General features: G+C 39.5%; 1 protein-coding gene across 1 annotated transcript in view; it reads left to right on the forward strand.

Annotated features, from left to right (window-relative positions):
* naaladl2 (N-acetylated alpha-linked acidic dipeptidase like 2) overlaps positions 1 to 22,313 on the forward strand; it is an 814,243-nt gene that overhangs the window by 747,843 nt on the left and 44,087 nt on the right. The window contains exon 15 of the mRNA XM_033621483.2: positions 12,246 to 12,339. Within this exon, the coding sequence (XP_033477374.1) occupies positions 12,246 to 12,339 (94 nt within the window). The remainder of the gene's footprint in view (positions 1 to 12,245; positions 12,340 to 22,313) is intronic.

Genomic DNA, 22,313 nt, shown 5'->3' on the forward strand with positions numbered 1-22,313 from the left:
TCATTTATAAATTTTTTAAAAAAAACTTAGATATCTCTGACTGATACCCCCTTGCTTGCTCACACACACACACACACACACACACACACACACTTATCTGCAGAAATGTTGCCATCTGCCTGTGTTTTTTATCTTCTTCTTTTCTGAGGTCAGGACTTTATAAAAAGGTAGCGGTCACGTGCCAGACTTTCAGCAGTACGCATCTAAGAGGAAGCTATGGAAATGACAGACTAAGCACCAAATCAACCCTCAAATACAGCAAACGAATGGATCAAGATTCGGCTTCACCTTCAGTTTCACTGATGGTACTGTTAACAAACAGTAACCAAAATTCCTGCCAAGTGTACCTTGGTATGCGCTATACCTGATAAGCTAGCAGAGTACCCTAAACTAACCTAGCTGGCACTGGATGTTAATGTGATGTCAGAAAGATGTTGGAATCTCACGTCGAACAGACACTAAATTTTGGTTAGACAGAAAATTGTGCTGACGATATTTTAAATGTCTAACAGTGTTAGAATTCCAAGTTGAGTGATTTTGCAGAAACTGGATTTTGATCTCCATATCTTACAACTAAATGTCATTATTCTGCGTCAAGATGATGTCGGCATGAGACTTGAGAATTTGGATTTTGATTACCTAACAACACAACTTAAAACCAACAAAATATCAACGTCATCTGTCATCAGTATTCTACGTCAAATTGACGTTGGCATCATATATTGTCCTGACATTGAATTTCAGTCACCCAACGTCAAAACCTAAATTCAACCAAATATCCATGTCTAATGGCGTTGGTGGCCAGCTGGGAGGATGGTTATGTTGTAATCATTATACCTGCTGAACATTAGCATGTTAGCAATGTCACTGTGAGCATGTTAGCATGCTGACTTAGGCACAGCTGTGCCTTGAACTAAATGCTGAGCACAGCCTAACTGAGCTGCTACGAGGCTATCAAGTCTTGTTAAAGTTTATCTCTAGCTTCAGTGCTTAACATTACCTGTTGCATTGATTAATTTGATATATATTCATATATATTTTGTTTGAATTCATGTAAGTTCAGCTAGCTGTAGCTGTTCATGCTAATTACATGTGTTGCCCAAATTTACACAAACAGGAAATGTAAACTTTTCCTTTGCACCTGATGATTTCTTCAATTGAAGACCTGCTTCATCAAACACTGTGTTTAAAACATGGGATATGATCTGACCTCAGGTAACCTTCATCAGTGTTAACAGTAGACACATTTACCCATGTGAAAATATTTTAGAGTACTATTGTATTGCTTTAGAAGATATGCATGTGTACTGTAATGTTTGTTTTTGCATTCAAGCACAACTTGAAAAGAAAAACTGAACGCCACCTCTCCCACTCCTACTGTACTTTACCATGCTGCATCTATTCATGTGCTGTCGTTACATAACTTAACTACATAGTTTATGGTTTATTCATGAGGCCTATTTTGGCCCAGAGAACTGGGCGTCCTGAATCAGAGGAGAATCTCTCCATCTCTCCACGGGCCTCGGGGGAAAACAGGCAGGCAGGCAGGCGAATGAGATCGCAGACTCGGACAGAATTACCACTTCACTGCGAGAGAAAGAGAAAATGATCCCCGTCACCTGCTCTGTCTCTCCCATCCACCCATCTGACCATCATCATTCCGTTTTCTCGCCTGCTTCATCTGTGTGCATGCGCCTGTGGGGATGTGTGTTGATGTGTATGTTTAAGTGCTCCACTGCTCCGAAGTTAACGCTGCTACTCTGGATGTCTACATGCATGTATTTATGTAGACCAGCACTGCAAATGATGCTACCAATCTGGAGAGGACAGGAGTTGGCTGAGAGGCTGTGTCAGTTGTGCGTCACTGAGAATACATGATAGCTTCTGTGTGTGTATGAGAGATAGAGAGAGAGAAAAGCTACGGTAGCTAGCATGTCACAGGAGAGCCCTCTGCTGTCTGAAGTACTAACCTCTCAACGTGTCCTTGATTCAGTCAGCTTCATCTTCAGACCTCTCCATTTGTGTGGTGCTTATCAAAATTTAACAAAATATCTGAATATCTCAGACATTTATAATTATGTCTTTTACAAACTGTCTTTTTTCCTCACACGTAGAACATTATCACAAAATCAGATACAGTTGTCCCCCTTCTCTTTAATTCTGTCAATAAATCATGTCCCTTCTCCTCTTCCTACTGCTTCTAATAGCATTTGCCAGAATCTACCATGGTGCACCGAAAACAACTAATCAGGCTGTGATTGGTTGTTTTTGGCCGGGTGGTAAGGCCATTAGAAGTGCTACAATGCAGCAGAGTAGGCAGAGGAATATGATTAAACACACTATCTGTCTCATTTTGTGCTGTGTGGATGTGTGCAAGTTTCGGCAAACATGACAGAAAATATTACCAAGTTACCAACTACAGATTTAAAATTACGCACCAGTAAATACAAAAATTAGCAACTGATGTTTCCTCACTTTGGATGGAATAGCGTCTGACTTAGAATTGTTGTTTTATTGATTGGAAAATGTACAAGCGACATACAGTATATAAATCTTCAAAAACATTCTTAATACCAGGCAGGGATGATGTGCGATATCTAACTGTTAGAACTGATTTAAACGTGGGTGGGTTAAGTAGCACTCCGGCATTTACTTTTCCCAGTTATTGATTATGCGTTGAGTTGCTATGAGTATTTTGATGAGCATTAAGAGAACTCTTAGCAAGTTTGAAAAATAAAAAAGCTCCTTTCCTATGACTGCAGTGAAGTTTTTTGTCAACTCTGTCAAATCTTAGCTTTGACATCCATGATGTATGCTGTTCAAGAAAAAAATAAATCACTGGACGGTTGGCTTATGACGAGGTTTGATAGTCAAGGTTTTGATGTTTTAAAATATATTTTCCCAGCCTAATAAAAGAGCAAAAATAAAAAAATAATTATTGTTTTTTTGTTTTGTTTTGTTTTTTTGCTTCTTCTGTTTTTTGAGTTAGGTTTTGTCCTCATTCTCAAGACTGGGTGAAATACTTCTCCAATTCCCCAAATCTTGCTTAAATTCAACATTAAGATCACATTCTGTGCAGGACTAATTTGTGTGACCTTAACAGTTCTTCAGATGGGATAAAGTGCAAATAGGAATATGCAAAAGGGACTTTTAGTTTCTGGAGCTCTTCAGCTGAAAACGGGCATGATAGTCACTAGCTAAACAAAACTTGTGATGGATATGAAACAGAACATATGAAACTGAGTTAGTTTAGAGCAGTGAGCGTTTACTGTATTTGTGTTAACAAAGTTAGATAATGGCTAGGGGTGGCCAAGGTCTAACTCTGATGTTGTTGTCTGTTGGCTTATATTTAAACATTTTGAACAAGTTTTAATCAATTTCCAAGTCATCCCCAATCCACACCAAAGCAAACAGAGGTTTCACACACACACACACACACACACACACACACACACACACACACACACACACAGTTGATTTAACCTTGGGCTAAACTGACCATATGGGATCACAGCAATCACACTCAAATCCGACACATTCAAACCTTGTTGACCATAAATGAAGGTCTGCCTAAGACAGAGACAGAATGCAATAAAGTGGGAATAGTAAAACAAAGAGAGGAAGGCAGATAGGAATAGGGATGGAGAGAAAGTCAAAAGTGGACATGAAGGAAGTGGCACCAGCAGCACATATTGAAACATAAAGATCATTTGGGCAAAGGTCAACTGAATGGGGGATTTTTTTATAATGTCAACATATTAAAAATGTATGGAACAACATGTCAGTCCAAATGTTAAAGTGACATTTCAGATATGTATCCTGTGTTTATTCTTACAGAGTATATTACAGGCTCATGTTGACCAACACTCATAGAGGAAACAGGATCTCAGCCTATGGCCTGGTATTTGGTGCATTTATGTATTTTATTGGAAGCTGACAAAGTCTTTGCAGAGATGACAAAAACATTGTATCCTCCATATAAAAACTTACCCAAAGGCAATCTAAATGTAAGGTTCAGTCACACCAGCATTTAAAATGGCTTTAGCTGCCTCTTAGCTTCGTTGGACAATCCCGTGCCAGGTTCTTTACTTAATTTCATTATACCAATTATTAACTGTTATGAAAGAAGCTACTTTATTTCAATTTATTGTAACTGTAGTTCATTTAATAATTTTGTATTTTAGTAGTCTACAATAGTTTAGTGGAGATTTCGAAATATTGATATAGCCAAAAAATATAACAATATTATTTTTAAGCTTATTGCCAAGGCCTATTTCCCAGGCTTGCATTGTCTCAGCTTGCTTGTGTATTAGCCATTAGCTCTTCAGCTACATAGTTCACCAGCTAGTCCTGAGAGTACTTCTGTCACAAAGCATTTACTGTACCATCCAGTTTTTTTTTGGACAGCCTGGTCTGGCTTCCAGAGCCTTAAAAATACAGCACTTGTGCAGTGTCCTTAGCATCAATGTAGTGACACTGCCAGCATCCTTTAGCGTCTGTATGAGACGCAGCAGGCTTTTAGCCATCTTCAGAGTAAACCTGTTTGCGTCAATAATAATTGTTTAGAGAGAAAGATGTCATATAAAGAGCGCAAAAGTTTGCTTAATGAGGGCAAGAGGGGGGGATGGATGGGTCAAACAAGCACAGGATTTTGACCCAGGAGACAGAAATTTGTTTCCCATGTGAAACTAAAGGTAAACATTGAGGTTTTTTTGTCACTTGAGTCAGTTAACCCAAGTGACCAACATCAACCACAATTTTGTTATTTCAACCCTAACCACATAGTTTTCTTGCCTAAACCTAACTGCAGTCCACTTGTTAGTCACGTCAGTCAACTCACATGACTGACTGCCGACGCCCTCTGCATCAAGATACAACAAAAAGGCTGCACAAGGGATAACATTGTTTCTTGACGTTGCATGAATAAACCTCTCTGTGCCACTTTTTGACATCACCTGACCCTTACACCTTTTTCATTCTTACATTAGTATCTACAGACCATAATGGACTTAGATCTCCTCCTTCTTTGATACAGTGCATATAGGTTACGCTAACTAGGTCACTTATGATTAGCTCCAGTGTGTGTCATGTCTGAGAGTGTGTGTCCTGCGCCACTTGTGTTCAGAATTGGCCCAAGTTCCACAAAATGAATCCTTGCACCCTTTGAGAGTTTGTGAAGCTGCATTAATCATTTCAACAGTTATACTTGTACCTCTTCTACAGACCGCTTATTAGATAATGATTATGTTTTTAAAGGTGTATGTAAATTGCAGACATTTCAAGATCCCCCCCCCCGAAGGAAACACGCCTTCAACTGGTGGTGGTTATGTGGGCAACATGTGGACTAATTACAGCTAATAATATAGTGTAGTAATAAGAGTAGTCAAAGTTCCATTCAGCGTGCCTGATTAGTGGCTGCCAGAGGTACAGATTAACCCAGTGAATCCACTCAGTCCACTAAAATAGCACAAAAATGTATATAAAAAAGCTTTTCTGCCTGTATAAGAAGGTTTTTGATGCAGATGCATAATATCGGTCAGTGTGTACAGGAGGGCTGTTACACCGTGGGTCTTGACATTTGACCCAGGTCACTTAATAAGCTGTGGTTATGACATTTGACCCATGGCCAGATGAATATGTACATAAATAATTCCTCTTCTTTGCTTCCTATGTGCCAGGTGAACTCACAGAGACAGTGACAACAGCTGAACAGTGTTTCATCCCTGAGATGTAACTTAGACAGATGGTACTGATTTCATTATAATCTGAAAGGTCAGGTCAGGAAAGGAGATGAGGGGAGGGAAGGTCATGACAGGAAAGGAGGAGGAGAAAAGAGGAAACATGAGAAGAGATGCTCAGGCTAGTTTGTTCTACCTTCCACTCCACTCCAACTGTCATCTTTCTTTAGTTTGGATTGTCTTTTCCTTTCTGTAATGTCACAGCCTCTTTTCTGCCTTTCTTCCCCCGTCATTATCTCTCAGCAACTCTCCCTCTCCTCTCTCGCTGCCTCCCTTTCTCTCTTTTTGACTCCTCTGCCTAGGAAAGAGACGATCCAGAAATAAGGCCATAAATAAGAAATCAACGGCCTTTTCTGTCCCACCACATTACAGGCTTTTGATGTATGCTTTCTGCAGTAGTATTACTCACCAGCCTCAAATCAATGCTCTAATCTTTCCCCTGCCAGATTGATTTCAGTGGAAGTGACAACAGCGCAGAGAGGTGCAGAACAGATCTGTACACTGTAGGCCATTTTACAAATACGAGCAAAGCAGTGTTATATAGGGACAGCTGCTTAGGTAGATTAAGTAAGATGCCAGATATCACATAGGCACAGAGGTGTTACAGCATAATACACAGTACCCTCCAGTTTGGGTGCGTTTTTTAAATCTCTTAAACCATCGGTCCATCCTTGTGGCCAAACAGTTTAAATTCACAGAACTGTATGACAATGTTTTATGTGCAGAATGGTCAAAGCTGCATTCACTGATTTTTTAGGTACTTGGAGGCAGCACAGCAATTTGCAAACACAACATTAAAAAATTATTATCTAATCAATTTGGTCGCTAAGTTAGCAGAGCATTTCCTTTTTACATGTCCAGCAGACATGGACAGACAGTGGTGTTCAGTTTTGTTTCTGGCCACCTGATGAATGTACAGGATTCCCACATTTGGGAATTGACATGAGGGTCAATCCCCATAGACCCTCATGTAAAAATGCCCAACTTTAAAGCGCAGCCTAGTACAAAAAAGGTTTTAGTCTAAAGCTAATTTCCTCCTTCATGGCAACTGTACGGGGGTGAATTTTTTTGTAATTCATCTGTTTATATTTTATTAAGGCAGACCTCTTTGAATGACAGGCTGTCTGCTGATAGTGTCCTTGGCTTCTCAGCCAGATCCAACCTTCACTCCTCCACAGCTCCAGCCTCTTGCCCACATATGGTCACTGCTGGCTCCAAAAAACCAAGATGACTACAGCTGAAGTGCCAAACTGGAGGCTTCAAAATGGGAGTTCAAAAACCAGTGGTGACATCACGGTGGCTACATCCATTATTTTTACAGTCTATAAATGTACAACAGAAAATCAATGTCTATCTATCAATGTGTGACATTTTGTTTGCCATCACTAAAGTTCCTTCATTTCCTCCCAGCGTTTCATCTCCCCCTTTATGTATGCCAGCTAGCTGAAATTATATTTGATAGAGATTGAATCTGATATGAGAGAAAATATGTATTATGGTTCCCTGAAAAGTCATGAAAAGGTTTTGAAATTTTGTTCATGTAAATATGTAGGAATCCTGTTTATTCACTCTTCTTTTAGCTCTGTGTTCATTGAAGGTTTGTTACAACCATAGACTGTAAAATTAATGGACATAGCCTCTGTGACATCACCCACCAGTTTGTAGACTCCCATTTTGAAGAATCAAGTTCAGCATTTCATCCATCACCTTCTTGGTGTTCTTGGAACAAAAAGTGACTACACTCGGACGAGAGGCTGGCGCTGTGGAGGAGCTAGGGTGGATCTGACTGAGAAGCCAATGACACTATGAGTAGACAGCCTGTCACTCAAAGATGTCCACCCTTAATTATGCATAACTTTAAGCCTTAATAAAATGTAAACAGGTGAGTTATATAAAAATCCACCCCCATACAGTTGTCATTAAAGGGAAAATTAGCTATAGAGACTAAAACAGGCTGTAAACATGTTTATTTCTGCTGTAAAATTTAGCATTTTAATATGGGGGTCTATGGGGATTGACTGGCTTCTGGAGCCAGCGTCAAGTGAACATTCAGAACCTGCAGTTTTTGCCACTTTCATGTTGGCTTCCACTTTTCAGTCATGGAGGTTACTGCTTGGTAACTACAAATATTTACGTGATACGAGGCCATTTCATCCTTTGTTAGTATAAAAGTGTATGGGTCAGTATATAGTTGGAAAATCACTTTCAGTATGTTTGTTCTGTTCATGAAAGAGAAAAATAAATTAGAACCCATGATGGACATGTAAGGTAGAGGCCCTCAGTCATCTCCACCAAGGCTTCAATTTTTTACAGTAATTACACCAAGATATTACAAATTCATCTGAAAATGATAGATTGATGTTTACGAGCTAAATCTGTGAGTGTGAGAGGCTTGAGTGAGTGCCATGGCTGTTTCCTCACCTGACCCTGTGGTGAGGTTTCTGGCAGTCTGCCTTTCACACTCACTCCAGTCTTGGTCAGGCTGACCTCCAACACATTCAGCCCAACGGCCTGGAGAGAGAGAGAGAGAGAGAATGTGTGAGTGTGTGTGTGTGTGTGCGCAGTTGTGTGTGAGATGTGTGCCACTGAGTGGATGAACTGGGTACTGAGGTTATCATCCAAGAGTCTGCTCAACTGGAGACAGACTTGAGGCTTGCTGGCCAGGAATGAAGCAGGTCAGCTGGAACACACACACAGGCACACACACACACAGATAGCTGAATTGCATATTGACTTTTACTTTCTCCTCTGTTCTTCGGCTATGAAGCCAAAGGCCCCACTCCGGGGTTATTTTCTTAAGAAAAGGTGAGTTGAGCACATTTTATACACAAGGATTTTTTTTGTTGTTTGTTTGATTATTCAGTTTTTATTGAAAGCACAGTGTCATTTAAAAAACATTCTGTTTGTAAAACCTAGATCTTTTTCATCATTAGTCTTTCATATATATTTTTGCAAATACATAAGGGGAAGCAATTGCTCCTTACATAATACATGCAAGGCATCAAATAATACATAACATAAAGTAACATAACAGGAATAAAGTATAAGACACAGACACAAATTTAAGGTTTAACTGAAAGTTCCAGTTTTGTGTAAGGAATACTGATAATTTGGATGATACTTAACAATACAATACATACTTTTTTTAATTTTCAAGAAGATAAAACATTTTTTGGATTGAATGTGTTTTTGGAAATAAGGTCTAAGCTTCAAGCTTTAGTGGGCACTGGCAGCAGCAGAAATATGATATCTGGTACTGGTTAGCAAGGTTAGCAACAAGACCAACACTTCTCTGTCTAACCTCTTCTTCTGCACTTTTTTCCCTTTTCTGCAATTGCTCAACTATGGCAGGTTGCATGGTCACTGTTGCAGACATTATACATCCAAAAAAGTAATTCCCCATCACTCCAGTTGCCAGGAGAAAATGTTGGCATTGTACGTTTCTGCAAACTTGTTACATTTGTACAGTACATACATATGCCAGTGAATGTTTCTAAAGTGATGTAGTATATGAGCTGACTCTGTGGTCAGGAGGTGGATTGGATGGTGGGTGGATGTCTGGCAAGCTGCAGACCAATACAGATAACTGTCCAGCAAACACGGCTCGTTATAATTTAACTACCTGATGCTGACATCACTGCTTTTCCAGCAGGGATTGTATCCCCAAAACGGCATATTTTAAGCCAAAACGTGATGACTTTTCCTAACTACAAACTTTTTTTTTTTTTTTTTGCCTAAACCTAAAGACACTTTAACCACAGTGTCGTTGAAATGTAAAGTTTTTAGGTATACATAATACATAATGACTACATAATAACCTGCAAATGTAATGTATCTGTGGTTTGCAGAAACGTATTATGCCAATCTACCACCAAACACCTCATCTGCACACACTATGATGACGCACAGCTGTATATTGGTGAAGTTTCCCTTTATATTCATTCTTCATTCGTCTTCTGTTTTGATGGCCAGATGATGTGGTGGTTGACTTTTACACTGTCATGTGTACTTTGAGCCCTAGCTTGTAACTATCGTAATCTTTTTAATCTTAGACCCCTCAGTCTATAATATGTGCTTCTCTCTGAAATCACTATTTTTTCCCAAAATTTGACATTTCTTCAAGGAGTGCAGTTAGTTACAGTGTGACCTCCAAGGCCGCTCTGTAAGCTTGACGGACCATCACAAAGGGGCGGGGCTTAGCAAGGTCAGGGTCAGTTGGGTTGTCCCTATTTACTCTCTTACAGCCTATGATTTGAAGCATGACATACATGGTGTGTTCAAACTGTCTGCAGCCCACTGATGTGATATTATGTTACTTATTTATTAATTATAAATACACCAATAGCATTACTGTACAGATCATGTCAGTGTCAGTGGTACAAAGAATTCACCTGCCCTGGAGAACACTAATGTCTCCCTATTTCCTGTCCGTCTCTCTTCTACCATTTGTCCAATAGAGACAAAAAATGTAAAATGAAAAAAGAAATTTGACAAAAAACATTAAACAACAAATTAGAAATGAATACGAGGGAGAGGATACAGAGGACAGAAGTGCATAAGAAGCCGCTCTGTATCTTGTAGGAAGCTGAATCTTTGTGATGTGGAATTGAATGTAGCTCAGGGTAAATCATGCATGTGATGTCCTTGGCTGATAAAGGTTATTCCAATTATAGTGTGGCACTGAGAAATACAATTTTCTTGCAGTACAGCAAGGGGTGTATTTCCTGTGAGATTGATACAGTCAAGGTCTGGAATAAGGTGATCGATACATCAATAATCCCAGCAGTGGTTTTATACCGAGTAGTTGGTTAGAACAGCAAGCTGCAGTGATGTTACACTCAAATAAAAAATCCAGGCTGAAGCTGTGCCAAGTCCTCTACCTGCTGAGAGAGTGGCCACATCAGTGGCACTGTTTGCATCAAGATGACAGACACTTCATTGTGAGAGCAGAGCCAGACAGACACTCTGTGATTTGGACGATGCTTCTAAGTATGAGGTGCCAGCACAAGCAGCGAAATCCATAAATGTTTGCTCACACTGCAGCCAAAGGTATCCTGATTATTTATTTTTCCCTAACATGACAGCTGTTGTCTGATCAGTATGAAAAGGAAAATGTTGCATGGACTCTCAGATTTTCAATTTACAATCTGGACCACAAAGGTGTCTGGTGCATAATCAGATCTGGGGCCTGCGACGGCGTGGAGGACAAGACACAACATGAATTGACTGATTGAATTGTTGCATCTTCCTAAGTACCAATCAGAAACCAAAGGTACATAATTGAAAGGTGTTGAAAACATGCAGTGTAGGCATATAAATGGACATGATGTGTCTTGTTATTGTTACTGTGGTACACATCTACACATTTATTTGGAAAATTGCTGTCAATTTCTATTGATGCTGACTATGGGTAACATACTTGACGGAGAAGAGCCACTCAAGAAGAAAACAAACTGAGTAGCAATTTAAATTGTAAAGCACCAGATCCTAGAGGAAGAAAAACAACCAACGTGTAAAAGGTGTGATGAAAAATCATGAATAAAAATACTTAATAATAACATAAACCCTTACTATCAATACATTTTTTGTTTTCTTATGTATCACGATTATACAGTTACTTACTTTTACTTTACAAAATGACAAAGGGTCGTAAAGACTGAGAAAAGTGAAGAAAAGATAAAATTGTGCAAAAGCTAATTCAATAAATTTCAAAGGTCAAATAAGAGCAGACTCAAGCAGCAATAAAGACAAAGACAGATGGAGTCAAAGCAGATAAAAATGATAATCTTAAAAGCACACAAATCAAACAAAAGATGATAGGGCTGTATTCAACAACAGAAATCTTGGTGGACTGAAATTCGACCTTCTCTTCAACCAATCAGTTGGTCGATGGGGGTAAAAAGTCTGCACTTTATCTCTGGATCAACCATATCACCACTGAATGCAGTCTTCCTGGTAGTGTTACTGTATGTGTCCACCAAAGCATTTTTTTTCCTATTACAGGGCTCGACGTTACAAAAAAAAGATGTATACACACTGTCCCTGGTCTATATACTAGCTTTTTCCTGGAGCTTTCAACCACATCTCTCTGTCTTCATCATTTGAGTTTTCTCAGCTGTCACTATGGACAGCTCAGAAAAAAAGCTAGTGAGCAAACCTTGAGTCCAGATTATTTGTCTGAGGTCAAGAATGAACCTTTATACTCAACTGTCACTGTTAAATTTTGGAGCCAGAGATTTAGATGGGCTGCTGTTGTGGTCACAGTCTAATAAATAGTTTATTTGGTCTCAGAATTAAAATTTGAAAATATACAGTATATTTACAGAGGTTAACAATCTTGAGACATGGGCCTCTGTGCTTATGTTTTCTGGGTATTTCATTACAAACCACACCCGCAACTTTATCACACTTTCTGTTCTGTACTCAGGCTGGAAAGGCATGATACATGAATGAAGCAGTAGATGATAAATAACTTCATTCAAACCTCTCCTTGCTGTGTTTCCACAGATGACAGCAGAAGCCATTCTCCGTCTCGTCAATGATCCTGTGCTGCCATTCTACCCTCTGGATATTGCCCTGGATGTTCAGAACAAACTCAAAGGTAACACAGATGATGATACAATGTTAGTGATGGTGGTGGGGATGATAATGTGCAGTTAAATGAACTTATAAACTATGACCTGAGAACAAGAAACCAACGTAGAAAACACAAGCCAAATGACTACAAATGATGAATAACTCATAAAAAGAATTACAAGTATCATAAAAAAAACTACTATATACTCATTTATATCAACTGCAAAACACCAGAGGCAGGACACTGGCTATGGTTACATCATGGCTTCTCATCCAGAATGAAATAAATCTGAATTAAAGTTTTTCCAGGTAGTTTACATGAGAAATATTCATTCCGAATCTGCGGGTCTGCGCAAGGTTTGGGGCAGGGAAGGTCCCTGATTGGATAGGGGGCGGGGCGGATGTTACGTGTTTACGTTTACCGGAAGAAAACACTCTATTCCTCGCTCCAGATAACAGGATGCTTGACGATGCTGTTCTTAGTGCCTTTTTCAGGCTTGTTTTGCTTATATTCTTGAAGCAGCAGTATGACAACAACCTTGTTCTGCTAATGCTTCGTCTGTTGAGGAGGAGAAGGGAGGTAGAAGGTCGAAGAAGGGAGATAGAAGACCGTGCTGTGGCGAATGGAAACCGGTGAGTACAACGAGTCCGACTGCTCTATCTCAGCCCGTTGCAATGCAGCCGATTGCTATGCGCTATACGTCATCGCGCCAGAAGGGCAAGGAAACGAGCATGCGCAGAAAGACCGGAATGAACTTAAAGAGGAATGAGAGTTTACATACACACAAAATTCTTTCATTCAGAATGACAAACAGAATAAACCACCCCCTTTAATCGGATTTAATTTTCAATCGGAATGACCATTTTTCAATCGGAATGACCGTTTACATGACCACTTTTAATCGGAATGGCCTTTCATTCCGAATGAAAGTGGAATTAAACTAACCATGTAAACGTACTGATTGATGTGGTCTGTATGGTGCAAATAAATCATTTAAGAGGATTTTTACTAATATAGCTTAGTGAGATTAGATATAAACTAAAGGAGTTTAGAATCAAGTTCTTTTAGTTTGTTAGTGGCGTCAATTGTTGGTGAACTGTTGAACACAGTGGAGCATTTAGCAGCAGAGAGCTTGATATTTTCCTCAGCTGTTGGTTGAGATCAAACCAGAGCTAAAAGGAGAGTGAAAATTTTGTTGAAAACATGCCTCCAAATACTGCTAAAAGTGTTCATTGCCTGCAGGTCTACGTGTAAGTGGCCAAGTATGTGGTAACAAGTTTCTGATATCAACTTTATAAGGTGATAACATGTATAATGGCTTGTTGTGCTGCCCCCCAGTGGCAATTTTGCAGTATTCAAATTATGGCTTATTTTACCTCCAGGCCTCGGTTCTATCAGTTATGAGAACATTTGACTTACCAAAGTTATTGATGAGACGTCCAAACACAGTGGCACTGCAAAGAAAATTGATCCAAGCCAACAGTTAATCCAGATTAGATGCCACTTTACATGAAGGTAAAACAAAAAGTAGATGCACCCATAATGCCGCTTACAATCCCTCACTGCACAGAAGATGCAAATAACTCAAGCAAGTAGGGTAGGTCAAAATTCAACCTGAAAGCCTGCCTGTAAAGCTGTGCTGAATGTTTACAACAAGCAGCCTGGGTTACAATTTTACCGTTTCACTAACTTTTTTCTCCTGAATAAATTTGGGTTTGTTTACAACCTGTGTGACTATCTGACAGCTTGTGTTTCTTGCCCCATCTGACCTTTTTTTAGCACTGTTGCCACATTTCCAGATCTCAGAATAAACCTTGATGCAGCTGCATACAAAGTAAATGGAAAGATGTGAACAGATGCTTGATTTTGCAGGCCTTTGACAGTGATATTTGATTCTGCACTGTGCAGCAAACAAGAGTCTTGGATTCTCGACAGAACACTGCAGTATGCACGGTGTCATGTTTCGGTGTGTGTGTGTGTGTGTGTGTGTGTGTGTGTGTGTGTGTGGCTGCTGTTTTAGACTTTTATGCAGAGACATAACTCATGTCCACTGTCCAGCCAGCCAGCTTGTGCATCAATCCCTAATACCCTCCTCAACAAACATGAACAGTCACACACACAAAAAGCAAAAAGACATGCTATGCACACACACACACACACACACACACACACACACTCACTCCAAACACAAAAACGTTTCCCTCAACTTTCTCTGTCATAAAAATGATTCAGTCTTGGTTCACCTGACTGATCTTTCCTCTCATGATTCCATAGCACAGTGACCTTGATTCCTGCATTTGTTTCATTTCAAATCGTGTACACATGTACAAGTGTTCAACATCCTTCCTCTTTCTTCTGTAAGCTTAGTCCTTCACAGACCTCCTGTTATATCAGTTGTTAGTATAGAAAGACCAATAGGCCTACATATACGGTAAAGTCTATCACAGGGCTGAAACACATAGAAAATCTCTTCAAAATCACATCAACAACTTTTAGTTATGTGGAGTTTTCCTCTTTTTTCTTCAGTCAATTAAATATCTGTGTAGGAACCCTCACCCCCAAGTTCCAACAGATGCGTGTTGGTTGCGTCTGCGCTCTGGAAGAACTGCGGAGCCAATCCGTTTCAATTCTAGTCAATGTGTGTGCTTCCACCGGCTGCGGCTGTGCTGCGTTCTGGCTCTGACTCAGCTGCGGCGCTCCGGAGCCCTCCGCAACAGATACGCAGGACTTCTATTTTTTTTAAACTGGACTTTTATTGTGAAAGGGAAACCTAAGATGTCCTCAGGTTTTCACGCCTATGTGCGAAACCCTTTCAATGGACCCATCTTTTAATTACTATAATTGGTCGAGTGTAGCAGTTGATCCATGACGCCATCTTATCAACAAAACCCCAGCTTCTGTTGTTATAGACTCCTCTTTTCCCTTCTGGTCCTCTCCTCCGTGCTGCCCACAGTAGCAGTAAGGGCACTCTTTCTACCGTATGGCTGTGTGAATTCCACTGTCTTTCTGGTAATGTAATGTAACTGGGCACAGTATCGTGTTACTGTACACAGCCAAGCACAGAACTGTGTATTTTTTGTCAATGTACATGTAATTGTTTAATTGATTTGGTTAATTACTGAGTTTATTGTTTTGATCACTGTGTAGTCAGGCTATTGGGTTTGGCTTCAGCACACACAATGCTTTTTGCTCTTTTCTACCCTTGGACCATTAACACCTACAGTACATAGATCCTGTACACATACTTTAGCCTTAAATAAAGCTACACTCAGAGAGGAAACTCAAAGCTCCTGCTCCACATGTTTCTTTTGTTCTGTTGACCTATCGTGCATGTTCATGCTGGGGCAAGCGGAATATATGGAAGCAAACACAGCAATACACATTCTCTTGGGTAGCAGCCATCGTTGCAGTTTCACCAGTTTTACATTTAGGCTTTTAGGTTTATTTTGCAAGTGTTGGTGGTGCTTTCTGTGGTTGGCTTTGGACGGTGGTAGCGGGTGCCTGAGATTCACTCATAAGGATGAGGAAATCAACTCATCAGTCTCATCATCTCCACTTCTGTGGACTTGTCCTAACTAGCTGTGAGCTTTTCAAAGGTTTTCAAATGTAAACATCAATAAACATCAAGGAAGACGGAGATGATGAGCTCCAGCTGAGCTAGTTTCCTGTTAGCCATTGTACAGGCGTTGGAAATAAAATGGACGACTTCCGTACCACATCAGTTTCCGACGGGATGTCAGAACAGTAATATCCTTTGATCCATGGAAACTTGGTCAATGGTGGACAGCACCATTCAACCAGGTGACTCCTTTTCTATATGCCAAGAGCAGAGGACTCTTGCAAGAGAAGGGGAGGTGGTGTGTGCTTTACAGTGAATAAGGACTGGCGTGTTGGTGGGACTGTGAGCTGCTGTCCTGGTCCTGCTGTGGATCACTGTTGCCTATGTTCGGGAAAGCAACCATACAGCCATCTTGTTGGAGTCTGGATGTGTGGACTATTAAATCATTCCACAACCAGAAAATATGGATTACCAGAACCATCTGGAAACACTGACAATTACAAGCAGCAGCCAACAATGTAAGAAGATGCAAAAAAGGACTAAAGGCAACACTTTGACTATAGCCAGCAGGGTTTGATGTACCCTAGGCTAGGGGAATGACAGGTCAGATATTTTTTTTTAAGATAGATTGCTAATACAGGCACATGTTAAAGTCAGGAAAGTGGTCCACTGTGTATGAGCTACATGAGGTGATTTACATATTTATCACCCACAGAGTGCAACTTGCATAGTAAAAAGAATGCAGGAATTTAGTCAAGGTCTGAATTGAGTCCTGTGTAAATTTACATTGCCAAATATTCTGTGGTTAGCATGCTGTACAACCTCTCAGGCCCTCTAAACCAAAATCAGCTTATTCAGTCACAGTCTCAGAGCGTGCAAAGACTCTGTCCTTGAATATTAAGATGACCTTTGAAAGAGAATGCACAGCAGAGGCTTTGATACATTTCGCCTGTATGCTGTCTTTGCTCGCAAACTCAGGATAAACAAAATGCTCTGTTACTTTTGTTATGCACAGAGAAAAAAGTGCAGGAGTTGTCAGAATGAGATTTATGAATATAATCAATGTGTGCCACATTAATTTTGGATTTACAATAAGAAAATGCACACTGTCCTGAATTAATTCTTCATGCTTCAGGTAAAATAAATCTATATAACTATGTCTATCAATCACTTACACAATAAGATCAGAGATTGAAAGAGATGAGGTGCTGCTCTCCATCAGCATGTACTGTAGCTCCAACTTCAAGTCTCATTCATTGTGCCAGTGAGGCAATTGTTCAGTGGCACAGGTTCACTGCTCTGTCTAAGCATGTAAGCACTGTCCCATTAAGGCCTAGATTGAGTGGTTATGCTTCCCCGTCTGAGACTAATGGACAGATTATGACCTGAGAGAGAGCGATGACTGATTATTACACCTGCCTGTAGCCTCTATGTGTTTCTTCATCACTTCGTCCCTCATTGTACCCCCTGTCTGCCCCCCACTTTCTCCCCTCTATCAATTCAATTCAAAGGCATTTTATTGGCATAAAAAGGTACACCTTCTTGGCAACTTTGCACATTAGCGGTGAGATGAAAAATGGTGCTACGAGTGAGCATCATTTCATCAAGGCTAAAAGGCCTCGTCATCCAGCCAAAACACAAATGAGAAAGCAGAATTACACCATTAATTAGCAATACAATATGATACAGCTTTATTTGATGTCCCTGTTGTATCTGTGTTCTAGACTACTAGTCTGCAGCATAAAGATCAGAGTGTTTTATCAGACATTACAATCCTCAACTCCTTACCCAACTGGTTCTCCTTGGCTGCTTAAGTTCATTGAGAAACACTGATTTTAGCAAACAACATGCATGAGACCACAGTAACCACTTCCCAGCAAATCAGTCCAATCCTTTAGAAGCACCGGCAGTCCAATTTCTGCTCAAAGGCCCAGAATGTATACGAACTACTGGTTGACTGCCCTTCTCTTTTGTGAGACAGCCTCGCATGATAATCAGGCTACATTTCCATTTCATTTCTCTTTATTTATTCAGCCTGACATTGAGTTCATGCTAGCCAATTTATCTGCCCTAACTAATCAGTAATGAGTGATGTATGCCTCAAAACTCATTTCAGTTGACATGGAACCTGCAGTAGAGGTTGAGGGGAGTGGTTAACTTAAAAAATTCACAACAATTCAGAACAAAGACACTTTGGAGTGTTTTTACATTGACCTGCAACAATAATTGTCAAATTGTTGTGGGTATGCTGTTGTTATTTTTCACAAAGCTTTAAGTGCTTGTAAAAACAAAAGGTTGTAAAGTGACGATGCTTTCAAAAAGCTGTCTTGTGATGCCTCATGAATATTTTTTTATTTATCAGTTAAAAACATACAAAGTGTGGTAAACAGCAAAAACTTAGATCATTTTAATCTTGGGTACTTAGCTTTGATTGGTCAAGAGACTGGCTAGAGACAATTTTGGTCCATTGGTTGACTTCAAGTAAATGCAATGATGCATTTGATTTTGACACACAAGGCACCACAAGGCATGTGTTGCACCAGGCTTTCAGCTAACTCCCATGCAAACCCATCTGCAGCAATGACCTGGTATAAAGAGGGATTAAGTACAACTAGGGTGGGAAGGAGAGGCAGTGGAGGGGTCAAACAAACACAGGGCTTTCAACCAGGAGACTACTGTTTGTATTAGCAGTGCAGCAAGAGAAGGGAAGAAAAAACTGGATTTTGTTCTTTGATTACTAGACCTCTTTTTTTCTTCAAGTGTAATCTAGGCCTAATTTTAAAAGTGGTATACATTTGAAGAAGAAATAAACTTTATAATTCTCCAGATTCTGACTTTACTATTATCAGCATTTACTTGTACTTCTACTTTCAATACTTAAGTACATTTAATATCATAAAATTACTTTTGATACATAAGTACAGTCATAATTAGATACTTAAAGACTTTCACTCAAATAATATTCTCATAAATGACTTTAACTTCTCCCAAAGTCATTACCTAGTAAGATATCTGTACTTTTACCCAAGTGTGGCTTTCTAGTATTTCATCCACCACTGTTAATTGCTAAGTTAAGTTACATAACAAACATACATCTTTTGACCCAAACCATGATAACTTTTCTAAACCTAACCTGTAAAGCAAACCTAAAAAGTAGTTTTGCTGCCTTAACCTTCATTTTGGTGATGAAACCTAAGTTTCCTGTGAACATGGAAGTTTATTTTAAATGACACTATGCATGTAGCATGCAGATATTTAAAGCTATCCCCCAGCATCCAAAACTGATACCTGGAGCATCAGAGGTTGAAGCATAGGGCTACTGACCAAGCCAGCATATTGACAAGTTGGGAATGAAAATGTGCTGCAATAGTGAAGTGAAAGGTTACATTTTAAAGTCTTCCTCCACTCAGAAATGTGTTATGCTTCTTGCTTGCTTTGCATGTTTCTTTACCTGATTGTTTGAATGTGCAGAATGATGTATGTGCTAGTAATCTTCAAAAAATCTGAAATAATTACGTAAATATACTTGTACTATGTTCGTGTTTTCTATTTACGTGCCATTTTAAGACAACGATTTTGCTTTCTTTCAATGTATCTTCATAGAATGGTGTGTATGATATCCTACAAAAATGCATATGTGACAGTTCATAAAGTTACTGTGGTTAGGTTTAGGAAAAGAAACACAGTAAGGACATACCTTAAAATATCTCAAAGTTCAATTTGACTTCACACAGTTCTGAACATGTGTCTCAGGGGGAAGGTCCAGTGTTTTATGACCCATCCACCGTCCCAACCTGCCTCCATACTAACCGCTTGGGACCGCTTCTGTGTTTACTCCAATCTGCGCGGTGGTCAGGATCGCAGCCTTCCAAAATACATGGTTATGCATGAATTACTGGTTCATGATTACTTAGGATAGATACAAATTTGAAGGCATTACTTTCATAGGAATACAAACAAAAACTTTATGAGACCACCCTGTTTCTTCACATTTTGCAATATTTAGTCGGTAAATGTGGTAAAAAAAAAAGGCAAATAAGAATGAATACATCTGTAGAATGGGCAAGTTTTACCAAAAGGTGTAAAAAGGACCACAGAGGATCTCATTTTTTGCCACATGTTAAGAAATGAGGTTGCAAGGGAACAGGCTTTATTTTAATTGCAGCTGCTTTATAATACACAATTGGACATCATGTCCTTACATTCCATCTCCAAGTGTCATTTTCCTTATGCTTACATTTAGTTTTACTATTTTCATCAGCTGTGCATAATCAAAAAGAGGCTGCTTGTGACAGATTTTGGGCTCTTTATTGTGGTTATTAAATTGGTATTAAATTTGATTCCAGGTGGCATTATAAATGTCCTCAAGTTATAAATCTAACTTTGTGAAACGTGTAGATACTCTCAATGCTTCATACCAAGCAGCTATTGTTCAACCAGAAAACAGGTGGGAGAGCTTTTATCTCTGCTGGTTAAAAATACAGAGAGGCACCAGATGGACAGAAAGAAGTGGAGGAGGAATAGCAAAGCATGTGTGGTAACAGATAGTGAGGCATGATAAATAATTCCTGGTGTGTGTTAGGATTTTGTGTGGGTCGGTTAATGGCAGTGGTTGCAGGGTAAAAGCTGGCATGCAGATAGTAAGATTTGAACACCTTATAATTTTGTCCAAGAGAGAAGTACAAAAGAGTGTGAGAAAAAGTAGGTTGAGCCAATGATTCCAAAAGCCACCACTGACAGTTACCATTTTGAAGTTTTATCTCAATAATAACTTCAATGGTCCTCACCATAGAAGCACAAGAGTGTAAGCTACTGGATAATTTAACAATAGAATGGGTTTATAGCTGCACTAATTGATATTTTTATATGAACAATGAATCAGGTTCACCAACTTTATGAGGTTCTAATACATCAATGTTGTGTTTACTACTTTCCTCAACTGCCCAAAGAACAGAGATGCTGCAGGTTTAACAAAACAGTTTTAACGCCATGTCCTCTTACTAGCTTTTTCTGGCACTTGCAACCACATCTCACTTCTTCTTTAGTTAACTAAAGGTAGCCAACTCAGTTGCCGGAATAAATGTTGGCATTGTGCCTTTCTGCAAACCACAGATGCTTTACATTTTTATCATGTAGCAAATATGTTGAAACTTTATGTCTCTTTACATTTCAACCATGCTTTGATTATATTGAGCATAATTCAGGCAGGACACAATGTATAGCTCAGCTCAAGTGTGAGAGGTGTGCTGTCTTCGCCTTAGGCTTTCTGCGTAGGCTTAGGAAAGGTCGAGAGGCCACAGAACAGAGCCGTACCGCCAAATATAATACTGCAAACGTACATTAAGTTTTCTTTGACTAAAGTGGTCCTGACTGAACGTGTGTTTAGGTTTAGGTGCAACAACCATTTCTTTATGATTTACACTTTTCATGGCATTATCCCGGCAGGAAACACAGCGATGTCTCAGTTAAAAACAATCGCTTTTCATGGCACTATTCTGGCAGGAAATGCAGTGATATCTTGGTAAAAAAAAATGCTTTTCATGGCACTATCCTTGCAGAAAATGCGACGATGTCTCAGTCAAAAAACAGTCGCTTTTTATGGCACTATCGCGGTGAGAAATAGAGATAGGTCATTAAAAAACACCCATGTTTGGTGGCTAAAAAGTAACTGGAAATGCTGCAATGACTTGCTAAAAAGACAACCGTTTCTGCCGTTTGTTGGTCTCAAACAGTGGTCTGCAACTTGCCAGGCGTCTCGCCTAGATGACACACTATCAACCACCCCCTCCACCTTCCAGTGACAAAGTCAGCTCACATACTATGTCACTTTAGAAACACTGATATAATGCATTTGACACTAATGTTGACAAAAATGTATTTGTGGTTTGCAGAAATATAGTTTTCTTCTGAGGACTGGGCTGAAGTGGCTCCATTTTCATCATGTGACCTGAATTTAAAGGTTAAGGTTATGGCCTTTAGTTTGCTTATTTATACTTGTGCCAGTTTGGTATAGCATGCTATGATACACAAAAGCCTCAGCCACCATTGCTGTGGAGAAGAGTGGTGAAATCAGGACTTGAGCTAATTCAATTTGCTTTTTTTGCGGTATTCACAAAGAAAACATGGCACTAAAAGTGGGTTTTTCATTCAAACTGAGCACAAATTTTAACCATATTTTTCTGAAAATCAGCAAAAGGAAATGTGAATTTATGGGCTCTTCCATCCACTTCTGTTTGCAAATATTAGAAGTTGGTTCATCATGATTAGCAGTAGGTGGCACCAGTTTTCCAGCCAGGTGCCATTACACCACTACAAAAGAAGAAACTGCAATGTAATGATGATGTCATTCAAAGAGCATGAAACCTCAGATGAATAAAAACAATGGGTGTATAATAACGGAGAGCACACTGGACAATGGAAATAGAGAGTTTTGAACAAC

Source organism: Epinephelus lanceolatus, chromosome 6, assembly GCF_041903045.1.
Source record: "Epinephelus lanceolatus isolate andai-2023 chromosome 6, ASM4190304v1, whole genome shotgun sequence".
NCBI lineage: Eukaryota > Metazoa > Chordata > Actinopteri > Perciformes > Serranidae > Epinephelus > Epinephelus lanceolatus.